A 20219-nucleotide genomic window follows, 5' to 3' on the forward strand; every position below is an offset into this window, starting at 1 on the left:
AAAAAAAGAATCATTTGAAGAAAACACCCTCCGTTATTATTTTATTACAAATGATTTTCATTGAGTGAAGCAAAGAAAATTAAGAAAAAAAAGGAGAGACAACTTTTGGGGCTGTATCCCAAGAGCTGAAACTTTCTATACTGATGATGGATCTGTCATGGTCCACTGGGGGATGAATGGTGGAAAGTGGAGATGCACCCTCCTCTCCCTTTTTAGCCCCTCCACATCATCACAACTGACCCAGACAATACAGCTGCACACAATTACACAATTAATGCATCAGCTGCCATATCCACAATGTTTTACTTGAGCCCCAGCTATCAAAAATGGCTCGTGGCAACGGTGGCTTGTGGTGGGAGGTGTAAATGGATCTAGCTGACGCGGTGGCAGAAGTTGGCACCCCGAAACAGCTGCAAATCAAGCCTGGATTCAAACCCAGTTTAGATTATCTCAAAATAAATATACAGTACGTGTGCCAGAAAAGCTCATCTGCTCAAAATTAGCCGCCCTCTGGTCCAACCTCACAGGCTGCGGTAGACGCGAATACAGAGCTGAGGTCACAGGTGTGTGTGTGTGTGTGTGTGGACCCTCTGTCGTCAGCCCACGCTTCGAGTTCACGTCTTTTCCCCCCGGTCTTATTCTACCTCAGAGAATTAAATGAAGAAGTAGGCTTTGCTGCGTGCTTGTGGCGTGCATTCGAGTGAGCGTCACAGGAGTTACGCAGAAGCTAAGGGAGGGGGTCAGGGAGCACATATGGCAAAGGAATCAGGGGAGGTCGCCCAGGGGGGACTAGACCGCCTTCCTTTGCTGCTGGGAAGACCAGCGTCACCGAACGGACTACCTGACCTCATTAATCACTTCCTCTCCTCCATGAGGTCACTACGGCTCTGCGTGTGGACGCCACCATCACTGTGCGCTACCGCAAGAAGAGTGAAGGGATAAAGACCCCCCCCCCATTCCTCCCTCCTGCCTCTCTTGCGGGCCTCCTTACAGCCACGTGGCGGCTGAGGTAATGGTTGGAGGTCAGAGAGAAATCCAAAGAAGTCTACCGAGGCACAAGTGACAGACGACACGGCTTTGTAGCGCGGCTGCCTGCGTTCTATTAAATCATGCAGGGGATGTCATGCAATTTAACGCTCCGGTGTTTCAGATTTGTACCTCATGCTCCACCATAGTGCTCTCACGAGTCAATACACAAGTAACTGGTAGCATGTGTGGCTATGGATAATTACCTCTGGTGACACCATAAGTAAAATATAACAAGCAGAGCGGGGTCTGCTGGTGAGATCACCGCATAGATGAAGTGGTCCCTTGGGATGCCAAAACTTCAAGAAGCTCCTGACCTCGGCCTAACTCGCTGATGACTAGCATGTGTGACTAGCTCACAGGTCAAGACAGCTGCTGGAGACACTATGTGGAGCTCAAGAGGAAAAGAGAACGGCTGGAACTGGAGATGAATGACAGCCATAGCGTTACCACTCCCTTTGCACTCCCTTGATATCAAAGAGCAAAGCCAGATAACCACTGGCGCTGAGATTATTGAAACATATGGATATAAGCTCTGCCCCGGTGTCGAGTCATGTTCTATTTTTGCTCGCCGTAATTAATGCTGTGGATTCTTAAGCTGGGAAGAGAAAGAACACCTCCTCTGCCTTGTCCCAAAGATCTGTCTTCAAGTTCAGGCCAGAGGCTTTTAATCGCCGGCTTTATTATCAGGCCAGACAACTTTTAACACGGTGTCCAGACAAATTTGTTCTTGAATCAAAAACATTAGGCGTCCGTGACACTGTAGCGCTAATTTCCACGGACTCCTGGTGACGTAGCTCTCCTTCTTCTTCCTCGCACCCCCATCCCAGACTGCCCTCAGAAAGGTAATTATAAACCCATTAATCAGATTATGTCATAGGTTACATGTGGTCTATATTTTGCTATATGACTCAGGCTGTTAGATAAACAACAGGGGTCTTTTATTCCATTCGACGGTACCACTGTTTTCACGGAGCTCAAAGAAAAATGGGGTAATTGACCAATTTGCGGGATTTTTCAGATGGCCGTGGCTTGGTGAGCGCCGGTCCGCAGTAAGTGATCCCTAGCAGTAAATGTCACATGCGGTCAAGTAGCCACCTGGGTGGATCCTCGGAGGTCCGCTCGGTGAGAAGTTAGTCCTCTCAGTTTTCTCTTGGTTCGAACCAGATGGGTTCTGCTTTTTCTGACGGTTAACGGAGAGATAGCCAAGTCCACACCGACATCCGCCCGTTGGATCATACCGTATGACCGCTTCGCGCTGCAAAGAGCAGGCGTATCCTGGGAGGTCTGCAGCGTAGCGCTCAGTTCCACCAGAAATCCACATTTGGCTGGCAAATGATTCTGGTGAGAAATCACTCACAAAGTATCAGTTGTCCTTCACCACACTTTGGAATTTGCAACCCGGCCTGTGTGTTCATATTTTGAGCCATTACACACTTGGTTAAATCATCAAATACTGTTACTTTAGACACTGTCAGAAAACGATCCAGGGGCGCTGAATGTAAACTGGCAGCTACAGTTTATATTTGAAGTGTCGTTGACCCCAAAGTCAACAGTCATTTTCAAACTATGCATGGCTATGGAGTTTTTCTTCTCTTTTTTCCAAAAAGATTTGATCTTTTTATTACTTGAGCAGTAGCTGCTAATGTAAGTCTTCTAGAGGAAGTGGTAGTTGTTTGAAGTGGTGGTTCTGATACAGGAGTCTCTTTCATCACAGTGGGACACAGTCTCTGAGCTTTAATGGAAATCATAATACATGTTCATAACTGGCCAGAGGCAAAGGGGCTGCAACCCGTCTGCATGCCAAACTCCATGAAGTTTTTTTGCTGTTTTTGTATTTAGGTGCAAAGTTTGCTGAATTTGACAGCTACTTTCTGTGTATAGGGGCATGTATTACACTCTAAATGATAGAAAAAAGAAAAAAGCAGAAGTTAGACAATAAAAACAAAATCATGCCATTTTAATTACATTCATGATTTTATAGAGGAGTTTTGATTTCATGTCATTGATGCAGTTCATATTTATAAAGGGAAATTGGTGTTAGCCCAATCATCAGTTTTCTAAACTTTACAGACTGTGAGCATCACATCTTGAGGCAGACCTGAGATGATTGCCCTGATTTCTTATTTTGTCTCTGTAAGGGTCACTTTCCGGAGAGTCGCTGTCGACTGCTCGCCTCTCTGTAGGCACTTTTTAATAGCAGCAGTGAGATTTTAATGAACAGTGAGGTGTTGGGAAGCCAGCCCCTCCGTCAGCCCCCATGCCTCTGTCCCCAGGAGATCTCTACCACAGACAGACATCAGAAACATCAGAAAACTTTCTTTCACCCTCCCCTAAAGGAATGTAGAATTAGCTAAAAAAAAAAAAAAAAAAGAACAGCAAAGACCTGAAAAAGGGGTCTCCAACCCAACCAAAAACAAACAAAGAAAGGGGGCTTATTTTCGCAGCCCCTCTACCATGTCAGAGCTATCATTAAAGCCCCCGTTAACTATCAGTAGCCGATGTGCATTCAATCTCTATTTCCTAAATGAGGGGTTGCCTGAGATGGGGGTCTTAAAACCTGATGTTGCCTCTCACCTGGATGCCTTTGTTCTCCCGCCAGCTTTATGGCTACATGGAAAGCGAGCCGCTCACCCTGCAGCTGTTCATAGGGACCGCAGACGACCGCCTCCTGCGACCACATGCCTTCTACCAGGTCCACCGCATCACCGGCAAAACCGTCTCCACCGCCAGCCATGAAGTCATGCAATCCAACACCAAAATTCTGGAGATCCCTCTGCTGCCTGAAAAAAACATGAGAGCCATGTGAGTGCGCTCAGCCTTTCATAAGTCACCTATCCATCTTTTTCTTTCCACATGTTCCACTGGTAAGGCCTGCTTTAAAACACACCCACAAAACACACGCGCTTCACTCTCTCTGCACCTTCCTCTTTGCTTCAGCGCTACAGACAGAATGCCTGATGATGGGTACTGCACAGCACACACTTCTGAATAGGCCTTCAAAACTGAGATCTGTGCTTTCGCCCCAAGAGACGCACGATTTCTAAGAAAGGGAGATAAGTACTCAGTGTCGACACACTTCACGGGCGACTTGATGCTGGCCAAGGTGTGCAGGGAGTCTGGAGGCTAGAGGCAAAGGAAACAATATATACATCCGAGAGTGCCATGACCTACCAGTATGATGTACTCACACCCGTATAGCCTGCAATGTGCTATCAAAAGCTTTGCACTAATGAAGAACAGTATATTTTCAGTGTAATTTAGGGCTTAATGCACTTATATGATTAGTGAAAACCACATAAATAGAAGCATTTTTCACAGCAGACATTTTGACTTGTCATAGCAGGAAAAGCACTGGTGTTAGGTTAATTGCATTAACGATGGCGCCGCTCAGCTCAATCATGTATGTAATCGCACGTATGTGTGAGCTAACTTCAGTGTTTACCACAAGATTAGCTAGCTAGCAAGCTAATTTTCTCTGCCAATTACGGTGAGCTGACTGCTCATTATGAGTTCTGGTGGTTGCCGAGCTCAATCAGGAATAGACTTTGTAAAAGTGCGGTTAGAATCACACGAAGCGCTCCCCTAAATATGATGTAGGTTTACCTTTAAAAACACGAGCATCTGTTTGCTAAGCTGAGGTAAGTCAGCCTTGGTCTCTTTCATCCTCCCTCCAGACTTGCAGTAATCCAAGGGGCTGTGCTCTGCAGTGTGTCCAGGCAATAGCTCCTGTCCTGGGGCTCCATTCAGACTAGGCGGCACTGAATTTTTTGGACGGGGGCCCAGAACTCTGTGTTATGGATAAAACCACTGTATCTGAACATAGGTTACATAAGGCCGTTACCTCTTACTGCACCTAAAGTTTCTTCTTGTTCTTTTAAAGTACTCAGATTTTTAGTAAAAAGAATGGGTAATGATTTAATGCACCTTTATTTTGATAGGACACATTTCCATGTTTGTTTAAATGCAGGATGTGAAGATATTTATAGGACAGAAGAGTTTCCTGACTGGACGGTGGCCTTCTTTGGTTCGATGATTTTAACATTCGTACTGCCTTACAATATCATTTCCAACAATACCGCAAAATCCCTTATATTGTATCATATTTAGGGGCGACCTTAAATTGACTTGACTTAATGTGTCCCTTAGGATGAATATGATATTCTAAAAAATATGCAAGAGGAAGTTTCTTTTCCCCTTTGTCGTCAGCACACATGCTAAAGGAAGAGGAGTGAAAGTTCTCTCTTTCTCCGCCGACTGTCAGAAAAGGTCAAACGCGAAGAAAAGCCTTTAACTGCCTCTTTCCGCTGAGCTGTTTAACAGTCGCCTTGATAACGCTGCATCTATCTCTCTGCTCTCGTGCCAGCAATCATTCGCTCGCTGTGTGGGATGCAGACAGTCGAGAGCTGCAGTCAAACCTTCAGACAGTTTCAATCTGTCTTTCTTTCCTGTCCTAGGAAAATTCATCTCACACACACAAAGCAGCTTAATTTAAAGAACATTCCCTTCTGCGAATTCTGCAGAAGTACAACATAATGCATGGTCATAAATACATGCAACCTAATCAGCAAGGTGATGTAATGCAAGGTAAGATTTTGACTGTTATCACTACAGTTACTATGACAGAGTCGTAGTCATATTGAGCATGCCTTATTACATTGCTGGCAGAGAATCACTTTCATCCAGTCTAAACATTTCCTTGCTGAAGATTGACCTGTCCCACATCTCAGGTTATATAGGCTGTGAAAACTCACCGGTGACGTCCATCGTCTTGTGTTTGTTTCGAAGCTGTATGCACGACGGAACACTTACCTCGTGCGAGGCTGATAAGGAGTGGGTGGTCAGCATAGCATATTATTTTCTCTTATTTATTCAAACTGTCCAAACCAAAGTCAAGGGGAGAAATGGTATAAAACCTGACATTTACCATGTTCCAGGAATAGTGCCCAAAAGCTACCATGTAAAATAATTGAAATGCCAAACCATATCCCATTCGTGTTCCCTTGATTTTATTTTATTTTTTTACCAGCCACACTAGTTTTATGTAAATTCATGAAGGGCCACGTCTGAAAATGAACGCCTTTTTCCACAAAGAAAAGGGAAAGAAAATTCACCCCTTTACCTCCCAAATTGTGAAATAAAATAAAAAAAAGACAGACAGCTCAGTAAAGGGTCTGCTGCGACACGTGGCAGTGATTAGCAGAAGTTTAAACCCGAAATGCACGAAGTGTAGGGCTTGAACGGCGTGAGGGGACTGGAGAGGCTCAGATAGCAGTAAAGCTACTTTGTGTACGCTGAGCGCAGCTGACGGGACCCGGTCTGCTCGGTCCAGGGGACTCCTCCAGAGAACTGCTAATTCTTGGACCACCGTGACCCTTTAAAACCCTGATGTGAAGTCATTAATGTCCAGCTCTGTCTTTGGTGACATGCTGGATTAATAATGACACGGTCATGCTCCAGTGGACTTCCAGTGCATGATCTGCAACGCCGACGGAGACTTCACTGCTGGTCTTAATGCGCAGTAACTGTGCTCAGTGTCTCGGTTTTAACAGCCAAAGTCAAGGGTTTGACTCTGGCTCTCATTTCAGTCTTGTCCATACAGTACTGTGTGAAGAAAATATTCTATAGGGAGCATCCTGTGTCATTCTACTTTATATACCAGTAGAGAATGAAGAGATTGATGTTTTCTTTGTATTAGCATACAGGTCTACCTTGAAACCAAAACATCTAACACACTACAGGCCACTTTACTGTTATCGTCTTTATAATAGGGTGTTAAATTTTGTCTGTCCCAGAATCGATTGTGCAGGGATCCTGAAGCTGCGCAATTCGGACATTGAGCTCCGCAAAGGGGAAACCGACATCGGACGTAAAAACACCCGCGTAAGACTGGTGTTTCGAGTGCACATCAACCAGCCCAACGGCAGGACGGTGTCCCTCCAGACTACTTCCAACCCCATCGAATGCTGTAAGTCACACACACATACACCGACACACAGAAATAGACTCGCAAACTGGCGTGCCTTTTCTCTTGGCTTCCCACTTTAGCAAAAGGTGGCATCTATTGTTGTAATCCAATAAACTGAGCTGCTATTTTATTACCTGCTGGAGCAAATCCAGTGCCCCTGCACCCAATAAGCTTTATATGATCAAAGCTATTTGCCAGTGCAATGGATGCATTGTATATGATGCCAGACACACGTGTTATCTATCTCAATTCCCATTTTATGACTGAATGCACAAGTTATTGTGGTAGGACTACCCCATTAGCACAGGTTCCACAAAGGTCATTTGCCAGCCCTGGTTTTGGCATGGCCGAGTGAGCCCATTGAAAGAAACCTCTGTTTCTTTGTTATTCATCTGTGTATATAGGTGTGATGTTATTTGCAACCAACGAAGCCAATTAAAGTTAGATGGTGAGACAGAGCTGGCGTTATAGTTTATGGTGGATGTTAATCCGAGTTGGTTCATCATTCCAGAAAAAGTTTTTTTTAAGTGATTTCTTCAGTGCTTTATTTTAGGGAGCTTCTATTCCAGAACTATGCAATGGGCTAATGGGTGAAATGCATAGCTATGTCATAATAAATATAAGTGTTTCTGGCTGTAAATCTGGTCACTGAATCCCAGAAGGCTAAAGGTGACTAGCTAGCCACGTTTATAGAAAGCAAAGACAGGTGGTTGGCTGTGAGCTACTTGATGGAAAATAATGACTAAGGACCTGACCATGAAAATATTGTTTTGATCAGTTGACCGCCTTCTTCGGTGTCATTTAAGGAGCAGCTGTTGGCTGAAAACCTCTTAGCTAGGGGTCATGAAATCATTATAATAAAGTTGATAAGCCTGTTTCCCTAACCAACAACTGCTGTTTTACTGGCTGTGTGCTGGGCTCGTGCTTCTTGGAGCTGATGGAGCTCCGCCAGTGAGCTCATGTGGGCTCACACACTGCATTGAAATGTGTGTGCGTCTCCCTCCAACAGCCCAGCGCTCGGCTCAGGAGCTTCCCTTGGTGGAGAAGCAGAGCATGGATAGCTACCCTGCCACCGGGGGCAAAATGATGCTCCTGTCTGGCCTCAACTTCCTCCCTGACTCCAAGGTGGTGTTTGTGGAGAAGGCGCAGGGTAAGCTGCCGTCGCCGGACCATGTTTACTGCCTCTCAATTTCCCCTCTTAATATCTCTTTCAAACGGCTCTCTCCCTCTCCGCCTCCGTCGCGTTTCCTCAGTCTCTCCTCCCGTCAAAATAGAGCAGGCCATGCCAGAGAGCCACATGTGGTGTGCATTAAGCCACTATATTTTTAACCAAAGCGTATTTACATTTGCTGAAGTTTCCATTGCCTGTTCACTGGTGCTCGCCACAAGTTAAGGAATGAATCACAACCAGGGCATGTGCAACGTCTCTCTCTCTCTCTCACTTTCCCTCGCTGCCTCTCCCCCCTTCGCTCCTTCGCTTTTACCATTTAACCCTCTCGCTTACTTTCACCGCTGTGGCTCCCTCTCCCACCCATTCCAGCAGACACTCACCCAAGCTGCATGTCACTGAGTCACGGCGAAGAGGCCGTTTCCCTTTATTTGTTGTTGTCCAGCTTTTTCGCCGTTTCCTCCCTGTGTGGGAGGGAGCAGTGGTAAAAAGACCACTGATCAAGTTTGCGAGTGGTCATTTCCGTGATTGCACCCACTGAATCAAGGTCAAGCTCCGCGATACCTCTGCTGAAACACGATGTCGCTGCGAACGATGAGCAACAAGGCAGGATGGATGACAGAGCTGTGGTAAAATCCAAAAAACGCCACTCTTAAATAAACAGTGTAGCCTGTACGGTTGAAAACAAAACCGCTTCCCACTTCTCCCAAATCAAATTTAAATAATTTCCTTGTCAGCTGTTTGTGCTTAAATGCACCGACAGTCCTTTGTGGATCAGCCGGTGCTGAATTCATAGTCTGAATCAGTAGAAAATACTTGAACCCTTCATCACTGCCACAGCAGCGCTCACTCAAACTTGAGTCTCATTGCTGGGAGGGAGAGTAGAGGCTTGAGTCATTGCTCGCTGCCCCCCAAAATGTATAAAATGTTATTAAAAATTGATTGAAAACGAAGACAAGGTAAAAGAAAAGGCCAAAGGATGTCTTACTGTTCTCTACGCTCGTGTCCCCTGTGAGTTCTCTTCGGGGTTAGGCTCAGGTGGGGTGAGGGGAGGAGGATGAACTTGGTAATATGGGGACCCCCCTCCTCCTGGCTTTACTTAGTCACGGAGGGGGATCCCCTGGAGAGGAAAGCCCATACATGCACAACACCTTCACCTCTCCGCTCCCTGAAATTGGACACTCACGACCCCTTCTAGGTTGAATTTCCCTTTTCTTCACCCCTTCCTCTCCGTCTACCTTGGGTTCTCTATTTCCTCCTTTTCTCTCGTTTCATTCCCTCATTCTCAATTCTTCTTACCTCTCTCCTGGATACCCGTTAAAGACATTAGCCGGCGTGGAGCTCCGCGCTAGCGGGATCCCCGCGCTCGTGCCTGCCATCGACATTTCAGCGGTTTGTTTTCCGTCTCTGTGGTGTCGAGAAGAAGAGAGCGCGAGAGAGAGAGAGAGAGAGAGAGATCGAAAGAGAGGTTGTCTGTCTACTACTTAGTCTGCTTTTATGTAAACTTTAATGACCCACCACTTCCAGGGTCTCCTAAGTCAAAAAGCCCATTACAGACAGACCCGCACACTCCACACACACATGCACACACAGGAACACATACATCACTCACTAATGGCAACTATCTATGAGCAAGTATGAGTGTGGAAAAGTACTCATGTCCCAAATACACTGCAAAATATTGTATTTTGGCATTTTAATCATAGAATCCTGCTGTTTCATGAAGGTTCTCAGACTTACAATTTCTCTGATTGTTGATTTAGAAGGCCCAAACTGGGATGAGGAAAAAAAAGAAACCAATAAAATTATAATTATATTACAGATTTATTCTATAACTTTGGTTTTATTTTCCTCTGGAAAAGTTCATGACTAAATGCACCCATGAAATACAGAGCATCCCACCGCAATAATTACCACTCGCAGACATGTGCTCGCACACACACAGTGGGGCACACACATGCGTATGTACAGCCGAGCTCTTTGTACAGCACGACACCAATCACCGCTTTTGCCACTGTGGTGACAGCCATTACTGTCGCTGCCATCAAAGGTCAGGACGGCTGCTCACTTTCCAAAATTGACTCCAATAAACACCTTCCAGAAAATTCCACAAATCCTGAGGAGCAACAGACGGTTTTTGAGTGTCGCAATCCAACTTGTGTGAATAATTATACACAGTCCAGCTCATCCAAGTTGAGTCAGAGGGAGATCACACACAGCACAAAAGCCTATTAGCACAAATGAGACAGCTGTAAATCATAAATACATGTATTTCTTCAACCGTTTCCATTTTCTTTTGCAAAGTCTACAACGTTGCTGCTTTTAGCGTAAACATACCCAGATGCCTGTTTTGGAATTGCCTGCAGATTACAATTCATTACTGAACTCTTAAATAATGGGTGACATCGATATTTGAGCGATTGTCCCATTAACAGTTTCTGGTTACGTTTGAGAACGGAGACACCAGAAGCATCCACTAGTCCTTGGCAAGTCAATGACACTGGTGCTCCGTGTCACCACTTAAGTTTACACTTGTTTTAGGGACCGTGGCCATTATCTGAAAAGGGACAAAATGAGTACTCAATTCAATAAACATGAAGTAAAGTAGAAAGTTGAGTACCTCTAAAGTCAAAAAACATGATCTACTTCATAAATCTGCCTTATATTAGTATTGCTAGTGAGAGCATATGCTTTAATTTTTAATTATTAATTAACTATTTTAATTTTTTCAACCTATTATACTGTTAAATCATAGCTTCCCTCTGTCTGTCTCTCGCTGCCACTTTAATCTTCCTCTCCTCCTCTCTGTATTGTTTGGATTGTCTGTCTGCACCCCCTGAGATGTCCTCCGTATCAAATGAGCAGAGCTTATAGCCGTTGCCACTGCGGGAGACCTTAACGCGCCGTGAAAAATAATTACGTTCACTTTTCAAATGGCGCGTCCTCCCCTCCGTCACCCACAGGATAACTGATGCAAACTCTGCACATCCACTGCATGCGCCGGTGTGTTTGTTGTTGTGTACGTGTGTGCGCACTGTTGCTGCCAGCCCGCGGGCCTGTTTGCGTTCGGTAGGAAGTGTTTTCAGTGAGTCATCCGCGAGGGATTCCCTGTAGAGCGGAAACGGAAAAGACGAGACCCTCAGAGGGTAGGAATAAAGAGGGGAGGAAGAGGGGAGGCAGAAAAAGACAGGACTTCCTTAGAAATCCTTCTTGTGACCTTGCGCGCTGAGACATCGGAGCATAGGAGTGATCGCATCCTTCCCTGACGTTGACTCTTGTTTAGTTCATGAATGCCAAGCGTAGAGTCAGTTTCTAAAAGAAATCAATACGACTGCTTTTCCTGCTGTGCTTTTTTTTTTCGTCGGTCACAGACCACACATAGCAGGGAGAGCAAAGTAATCAGACTGAAACTAGATAATGATAGACTCAAGAACCTCAGTCCAAATTTTTGTTTCTGCTGTAATGTAAACATTCCTTTTAACGGTAATTACTGTTGACATGTATTTTTAATCTTTTTAATCTTTTTTTTTTCTTCTGCCGCAGAGAGTTGTAGCCTTCACGCAGCTGCAATGTGGACTTTTTATGAAACTTTCCGTCTTCTTTCGCATTGTTCTGCTTGGTTCGATTTTGCTGTTATTTTATTATTTGTGTGCGTTGCGGTCGTGCCAGTGTTTTGGTTTGCCCAAACCGCTCTTTTGGCACGAGAGTCGGAGGACATACCTGGCGCACCTATTGCAGTGTGTGTTCTGGCTTGCCCCGCTTTCTGCGGATGGAATGAGTGCTAGAGGCAGGGAAAATAGAGAGACAGACAGACAGACAGACAGACAAACAGAGAGAGAGAGAGAGAGAGCTGGGGAAAGCCTACACTCTGACTCAAAGGGGAGGTAAGGGAATTCCCTGGTGAGCTGGATAGTTTTTACATCTGGTGGGATTGGAGCGTTGCCTGGAGCTCGGCAGCACCACGCAGCTTGGGCTGCAGCTTCTCCACCTCTGCTTCAGGCCGGTCGAGCTCACAGCCAAGACTAAGAGAATTGTGAGCTACAGTATAATCTGTAACATTAGGACAGCGTAGTCCACGACAATACCCCTAGGCTATTACTCTTGTCATGTGGAAACTCCTCAGCAACAGGCTGAAGTATTTGGGTTCTCATACCTTCATAATTCAAGGAGCGCAGGCCTTACAGACTGGGATTGAGTTCACTCAGAGGCTATTTATACTCCGCTAAACACTTCTACCTTGGGCAAGTCTAAACACCAGACAAATCGGTCGATGTATTGTACTTCTAGCACAATGTCTAGACTGCCCTTTGGCTTCAGGCAAGGATAACCTCCATAATCTTGGCTCATAGTTTTGGCACTCTGGCAGTGTGAGGTCGACCTCCACCCCTGCTTCAGGCTAGAGATCAGAGAGGTATGACTTACAGTATCCTGTCTAATTAGGATGGTATACTGCCCCAAAATCAATGATTATGTATAATAATTGTAGTTCTTGGAGAAGCCCTCTAACACAGCTGCGAGGGCTTAGCCTCTCATGCCACCCTCCTTAAAATGAAGCATGTCTGGGGGTGTACCTGAGGGAGTTAATGAGCAAAGAGTGAATCATAGAGTACTGAAGGGCGAGATGTCACTGCAGCCTGTAATGAGATTAATTTCTGCCTGCTGAGCCTGTACTTTCAATGTGTTAATCTGCAAGGACGCAGAGTTAAACCTATAGGCTCCTGCTTTAAGGTGAGGCTTATGTGAAACAGAACTGAAAGTTTGCCTCTCGCCCACAGAGCCTCCGGCTCATTAAAACGTATATCTTTTATGATGTCAAGATGCATCAGCAACAGGCTGGTGCACCATGCTGGAATGCCTCCGCTTTGGGCACGTCTGTTCATCAAAGTCATTCGTTAGAGCTTATCACTATCAAAACAGAAAGATGTCTAGATTGTCCTCTGGCCTCCACCCATTCTTCAGACACGTATGAACATGTTATAACCAGATGGTTCATTTCAGACAGAGACATTTGCTTCCATTGTCCATTATGGGGCAAATCTTAAGGAATATCCCCTCCATCAATAAGAATACTGATATACCTTGAAACGCTACTCACCCTACATTTGGTTTGAGGGTCCATAAGCAAGGGTCTTGCTGTGACCCTCCGTAGACAAACAGGCCTATTATACAACTGTAAATGTCGGGATGATCTACCACCCCTCTCTGTCTTTAGATCATTTTCAGACACAATGCCACACAGCTGGAGTCTTGATAAAAGGATCAGATCTGACCGTCCTCCTCAGCCTGCGCCTATAGGTCAAGTCAGCTCACGCTTTGCCTGTCAAACACCACGAATAACTCACTTCCTGACTATAAAACCATCAGAAATCCACCCTCAGGTCATAATTTATACGGAAGCCTCTCAATCTGAAGCAGACCCACCTTTCTCCAATTTCACCAGTCCTGGGATTGGCAGAGGTCAGGTGCTTCAGAGAGGAGAGCAGCTGCACCTCTGCGATCAGTCATGGGGGAAACCGTTCGGCCCTTTTTGCCTTTGCTGCTCATTGGACAACAAGATAATTGCTGTGAAAATATGTGTAAAATTTCAGAAGCATTTTGAGGCCAGGCAGCAGCAGCACAAGCGGAGTGGTACTAAAACGGAAAATAACCTTGACATATGTAAACAGGAAGGAGAGTAAAAAATACTCCTGAACTTCATCTCTGGAAAAGAGACATTGCTGCAAAATACGTCTGGGTTGTTTCACAAGACAACCCCCGCAATTAAACACGTGAATCATATTTTCCATTCTCAAAAATACTGAAGAGAACTTTCTTTGGTCAGTGGAGGTTGTTGTGCACCACACAACACTTTTTTGAAGGAAAAGTCACATCTGGAAAGCCAAAACCTGGAAGGTCAATGTGAGGACAAAAATGTCATTACTCAGCTATCTGTGGCTTTGTAAAAAAAAAAAAAAAACAGTCTTATCTGGAATGTGCAAGATATTAAACCCAATGCATGTTAGAAGTATATAGTTGGTATCTGCAGTGGTTGCTTGCCTTTTGATGGTCCCAACAAGTGTACACCAAGAGGAGGACACAGTCTCTACATCTTAATCATGAACCAAAGTCAACAACAAATGAGAGGCTTTGTATGCGTGAGGTTTACTCCAACAGCAACACTGTTGCCGTGCTGTCACGTTCACAACATTATGTGCTGTCGGGAGCTGAAGCAGCGATGACTCCAAGAAGCCTCACCCTACATGTGCTCTAATTGCCTGATGAATGAGCGTGTTGTCCTGGTTGTCTGTGTCGGTGTTTGTCTTTGTGGATCCCATTTGCACAAGTGAGTCATGTAGAGCAACAGGCGGATGGCTGGTTTACCTTCAAGATGAGAGAATAAGTGTGTGTTTCTATTTCTGTTTGCGTGCGTCCATTCATTGCTCTGTTAAAATATGACGGGATTGTACCAAGACTTCTCCAGGCAAGCGTATTGTTTCGTGCCTCCCCCTCTGACCGCTCAAGTTGAAGGCCAGAGCAAAGGTGGAGGATACCGTGTGTGCGTGTGTCTGCATCTGCGTGTGTGCATTGCGCGTGGGTGGAGGCTGCGCGAAGGAGGAGGTGTTGTCGGGAACAGAAGCATTTTGCAGATGTTGCAGGGAAGAAGGAGTGAATGGAAAGTTCTGTGGTTATCAGTCGTACAGCACTCTCTGACTCGCAAAGGTATGCCACATGTGGCCCCCGTCCCGGTTCACTCTCAGTTTTAGGTTTGCTAAGCCTGATGGAGTAATCGTTGAAACGTTTGGTGGAACAAAGTGGCTGAGAAAAGGTGAGAGAAAAGACGAAGAGGAAGGTAGGGAGGGAAGGAGAAGGAGAAAAGTTTGAAAAACATGTTTACTCGTGGAGGCTGGGGTTGACGTCGTAGTCTAAGGTTTCCCTCTTGGAGTGTCTCCCAGAGCGGAGGCGGGTGAGATTCCCTCTTGGTTCCCCTAGACGTAACATGAGGAACGCTCATCTCTGTTTGTCTCTGTCTCTCTCCCTCTCTCTGACCTTCTCTCTGTCTGTGCTCACTCTAATTGCCCTTCCATGCTCTTAGCCACTTCACAGCATTACGTGTGCCTCGTTCCTTTGAGCATCTCAATCGCCTGCCACATGCACAGTATCGCTGCCGTGCCCCGTGGCAGTCCCGGTGTGCCAGCCTGCTTCTGCTCCCCGCTCATCCACATCATCTCCATTACATCGAGGCCCATTTCTCCATATGCAACTCTTATTTCCCCCAGTTCAAATAGAAAATCCTTATCTGATCTGTTCGCCGTCTGTTTTTCTCTTTCGCTCAGTTTTAATATGGCCATTTTGGAAAGAGATATCTACTGATGTTCACTCTCTGAATAATAAAGCTGACCACCCGCCCCCACTACCACAGCTCACCAATAATAAGCCAACCGTGACTGGGATCCTTTATTCTTTCGCTCGCTGCATGATGTGAAAAACATCATGCTTTGGAAAAAAGTAAGGGTTTTACATCTTCCAGAGCTGCTAGACTTCTGCTATCAGTTATTTGGAAACTGAGTTTGATTATCTTATCTGATGGCTTCCTGTCCCAGAGGCAAAGCGCAGCGTTTCAGCAGCGGCTGCACTGCTGTATCCATAAAGGCACAGCTGCCACCTTCCCCTGCTAACACACAGTAGCACGGTGCCCATGCTATTCCCTCGCATGCTGTGCCACTGACACAAAGGCTGTTCTGTGTCACTTCTATTTCTGACAGCCCTAATGAGTCATCGGTTTTGAAAAAAAAGAAAAAAAAAAGAAAAAAAGTGGCACTGTGGTCGGTGCTGATTGCCCTAGCAGAGCCCAGAGCGTCTGCTCGCTAAGGTGTGGCATGAAATCACAGAGAAAGCCTAAAGAATGCGAGCTGAGCTTCTGCAGGCTCTCAGCAGCTGCAGTAGCTCACGGGCCTTTTATTGCATGGCAGCGAGGGAAACCTCCTTACCACAACAAGATGGAGATGACAGGAAAAAGAGAACAAACAAAAGCTGCTTTTTTTGTCGTTTCACAGAGCAGAGTTCAGAATAGAGTAAGGGAGAAAAAAGTATCTAATTAAGGTTTAAGGAAGGGCCAAAATAACTTAATTGAGATGAATAAAATATAGTGTGCAGTCCCAGAGGAAGATTAAACAAACTTGACCTGACCTAAGGCTGCATTTGTAACTTAATATTGCATAAAATATCATGCAATTGAGCCAAATACTCACCATAATGCTCTAAAACTTATAGTAATATCTTCCCTTTGTGTTGTTTAGCATTTTTAGTCCAGAAACTAAAGGTTTTCACTTTCACTTCCTAAATGCTTGGCAGTTCTGCAATGGCTAATTGATAAATTGTTTATAATGATGATACCCTAACCCACCCCAGGAGCACACACCTCTTCTCCTTTACTGATATGAGGATCATCTGCAGAGCACGGCCACCCTCCATTTAAAGTCTGTCTTGTTTGTATACTAATGCAGTTCATAATGAGCCACGCTTAACGTTGTATTTTATTCTTTTGTCAATAGATGGGCATCATCTGTGGGAGACGGAAGCCAAAGTTGACAAGAACTCTGTCAAATCTGTAAGTGCACCTCACCAACACGACTCACTGCAAATGCTCCTGCTGCCTTCAGTCCCACCCTCCCTTGACACTTCCTCCTTTCCTCTCGCTGTCTCCTCCTCATCTGTCCCATGTAATGATGTAACCTTTGCTAAGACGTTGCGATTTGCGACATAGACAATGATGATTAGCCCATGCAATCCTGAATGGAATTTTCACAAAATCTCTGTACCCTCTCGGAGTAAACAGGGGCTGTCGCATTGTTTTTGCATCTCAAAAACACACAGAAACACGCACACACACACACACACACACTCACACGCACTCACACCACAGCCCTCCCAGCATAGCCAGACATTTAGTTCACAGCAGAGTGTTATGGTGTGGTGAATTGGACCTCAACACCTCGTCTGTGCCTGGGATCACGCAGCCAAGAGCGGATTACACCCCTGCTTTTACCTGCTGCTTTTTTATGAGAGCCATAATGAGAAAATACTGACGCTCAGTCACACGTTCAGATCGTGTTAATATAAAACGGAGCGAAAGCGATCGTCAGGAGAGGGAATGAAGCAGACGTTGTTCGTGTCACAGAAAGCTAGTCGAGCTCTGGAGTTAATTAAGATTTCACTGAGGTTCGTCAGATCTGCTTTCAGTGCGGAGAGTCAAGTACAGGATCTGTGAAAACCTGTTTGCTTGTGCCTGATGACAGTATGTTTTGAATTGCTGATGCCTTTCATCAGCGGCGTCTCACCCCCCCTTTCCCCCCTTCCCCCTTTTTGTGTAAACTAACCGAGGCAATTTACGCTTGCACAGGCTCTGAAATAAACCACACGCATGTAAAAGCTGCAACTTGAGGGTGTTTTTGTCCTCGTTATTGTTGTTATTTCACTCAGGTAAATGACTTGGTTGCATCAGGAGGGTAAATATGGACTCTGGTGTCTAATTGGCCTGTAGGGCTGCCTGATGCGCTATGGCTGGAGCCCCACATGCTGGAAAATTAGCGGGCGTGCAAGGCTCGGCCGGGGGCGGCGGTGTGGGGAGGCGAGGTCGATGAAAGGCAAATACAGCAGTGTGTTTATTTGTAGATCTAACAAACAAGTAAAGAGAGACAGCAAGAGAACGCTGGCCTTCTTCTTATGTCAGCTGCCTCCAGACTACCTTAAATTGCTCCAGCCGGCCTGGCTGACTGTGTTTTTATTGCCATCCAGAGCGTGCTAACTTTCATTGGTTAGGACGGAGAGGGAAAGCCATGTGCACACACTCACTCAGCCACCTGCAGGTTTTCTTTGTCGTCATCTGGAGGGCAGACCGGGGCTGGGGATGCAGACCCCTCGCCCCACCCTACGGCTCCCTCCATCCACGGTGATGACCAACAAAAACCTGTTTCCCTGAGTTCCCCCATTCTGGCCTGCTCAGGCCCCCGCGAGGCTGACAGCCATCCCATGAATTAGACACAAACGCTCAGACAAATTCTCTCCATGTTCCCTTGTCAGAAAGAAAGCAGTCGAAAGTACACATCCGTCCAGACTTGCAGAGGTTGTGGCCTGGGGGGGGGGCAACATGCGAGCCTCTCCACAGGGAGGCATGGCTGTGCAAACAAATAAGCCCGCCACCTCCCTCCTCTCGCGCTGTATAGAGACAAAGCTAAAGCCCTGGGGTTTTCCTCAGAGACAAACACGGGCACTGGACCAACCTCGTGGGCTCCACTACTGCACCTACACAGTCCACACAAGCTCATTTAGACCAGTTCCCAGTCCGGCCTGTTGGAGCTGCTGTGCTAAATGAAGGCCAGATGCAAAATAAACATAGCTGTTGATTGATAAGCTGCAGGAAGTCACACGACACAGTTACATTTGGAGAGTGAAATGAAATTAAATCCGATAAGTAAATACAACTATTTTTTTTATGGCAGTCTCCTCTCATAAATGTGGAATATCTTATTGTATCTTATTTGTATTGTAGAGCACTATTGTTGTGGAGGTCCCGCCCTACAGGAACCAGAGAATATCCAGCCCGGTGCAGGTTAACTTCTATGTCTGCAATGGCAAGAGGAAGAGGAGCCAGTACCAGCGCTTCACCTACCTGCCTCCTAATGGTAATGATCATACATGCATCACACATTTCCCACCTTTTTACTGCCAGCGAAATTCTCCAGGACACCCGTCCACTAGTTTAGCACGTGCCATTTGAAATTTGTGGGCAGCTTTTGGTCTGTCGCTTGGCCGCAACCTGTGAGTAAGAGCAGAAGATGTGAGGTGTGTTTATTCTGTAGTGAGAGCGCGTTCCCCAGCGATGAGGTGTACCTGCTGAGTGACAGAGCCTCCGAGCACTGTTGATGTAGAGGAGTCAATCCCCTGGTGACCTGACTTTCATACCCCGCCTCACACAATGCCCTCCTGCTTCACCAACACATCAACGCGCTCACAGATACGCACACACACACACATGCATCCACCAGGCAGTGCTTTGCCCTGTCATTCATGTAGCAACCTGAAAACCCAGGAATACCTCTCTCTGTGTTCATCATGTGTCCCTGGCCTCAGTGTTTATAGATGGCTTTCACGTTGGAATTTGGAGAATGTATTGCTGAGAGTTTAGAGAAGAGTTCACACTCAAAATGACATTGTGAGCTATTGACTTTTCACTATGGCCACAGGTGAAATATCAGCTTCGGTATCACTTTCAACCATCCGCCCAGAATGCTGTTATTATCTTTATGTAGCCAGAGAAAGTTGACTAAGCATGTTTGCTCTTCTTCTCGCTAAACAAGAAGCCAAAGTCCTTTGCTGTTGGCTGTTGGGCAGCTTCACTGAAGCAGGCGGGAGTTTTGTACCTTTTGTGAGGCACTAAACAGCTTTTCCGCCACCTGAACAATAGCTGATGAAGGCGGGTTTAGTGATGCTCCATCTGCCGCATATTCCCCCCACACATTGTCCCAGCCGGTGTCGGGATTCCCACCAGCAACCCTCCATTTAAAGACCCACCTCCCTCTCATGATAAGCAGTGAAATCCATTAGATCAAAACGCTGGTATCTTGTTTTCATTGATTATGTCTAATGGGTCTAATGCGGCTGGGATGGTATGCTTTGTGCTCTGAGTCTACAGCTGTTAATAAGATGTGACATTTAGATTATCAGCGGATGTATTTATGGACGCAGGAGATACAAGTGATTGGGATTTTGGATGAGACTCTGAGAGAAAGTGGAGCAGGACCCTATTTGGAGATGCCTGATTGTACGATGAACGAGTGCTTCATGGGTAACTGGACCAGTGTGGGGCAGACAAACTGTGGCCTTATATAGCATATCCATTTCAATATGCTGTACTTCCACCGAGAAAGAGAGATGATGAGACATAGAGGCCTCTCAGCCTCCGCCATGCATCTCTAAGTCATTTCCCTGAGCATAAACACTGCTCTAATTAAAAGATGACTTGTTGTGTTCTCTCTTTCGCTGCCAAGTAAACCACAAGTACAGTGTGGACCACACAGG

General features: G+C 45.9%; 1 protein-coding gene across 2 annotated transcripts in view; it reads left to right on the plus strand.

Moving 5' to 3' along the window:
- The window catches only part of LOC121610298 (nuclear factor of activated T-cells, cytoplasmic 1-like), a 55950-nt gene that overhangs the window by 12012 nt on the left and 23719 nt on the right, over positions 1-20219 (plus strand). For both annotated transcript variants that reach the window (XM_041942331.1, XM_041942332.1), the window contains exons 4-8: positions 3629-3831; positions 6822-6994; positions 8004-8144; positions 16694-16749; positions 18691-18823. In XM_041942331.1, the coding sequence (XP_041798265.1) occupies positions 3629-3831; positions 6822-6994; positions 8004-8144; positions 16694-16749; positions 18691-18823 (706 nt within the window). The remainder of the gene's footprint in view (positions 1-3628; positions 3832-6821; positions 6995-8003; positions 8145-16693; positions 16750-18690; positions 18824-20219) is intronic.

This window comes from Chelmon rostratus, chromosome 8, assembly GCF_017976325.1.
Source record: "Chelmon rostratus isolate fCheRos1 chromosome 8, fCheRos1.pri, whole genome shotgun sequence".
NCBI lineage: Eukaryota > Metazoa > Chordata > Actinopteri > Chaetodontiformes > Chaetodontidae > Chelmon > Chelmon rostratus.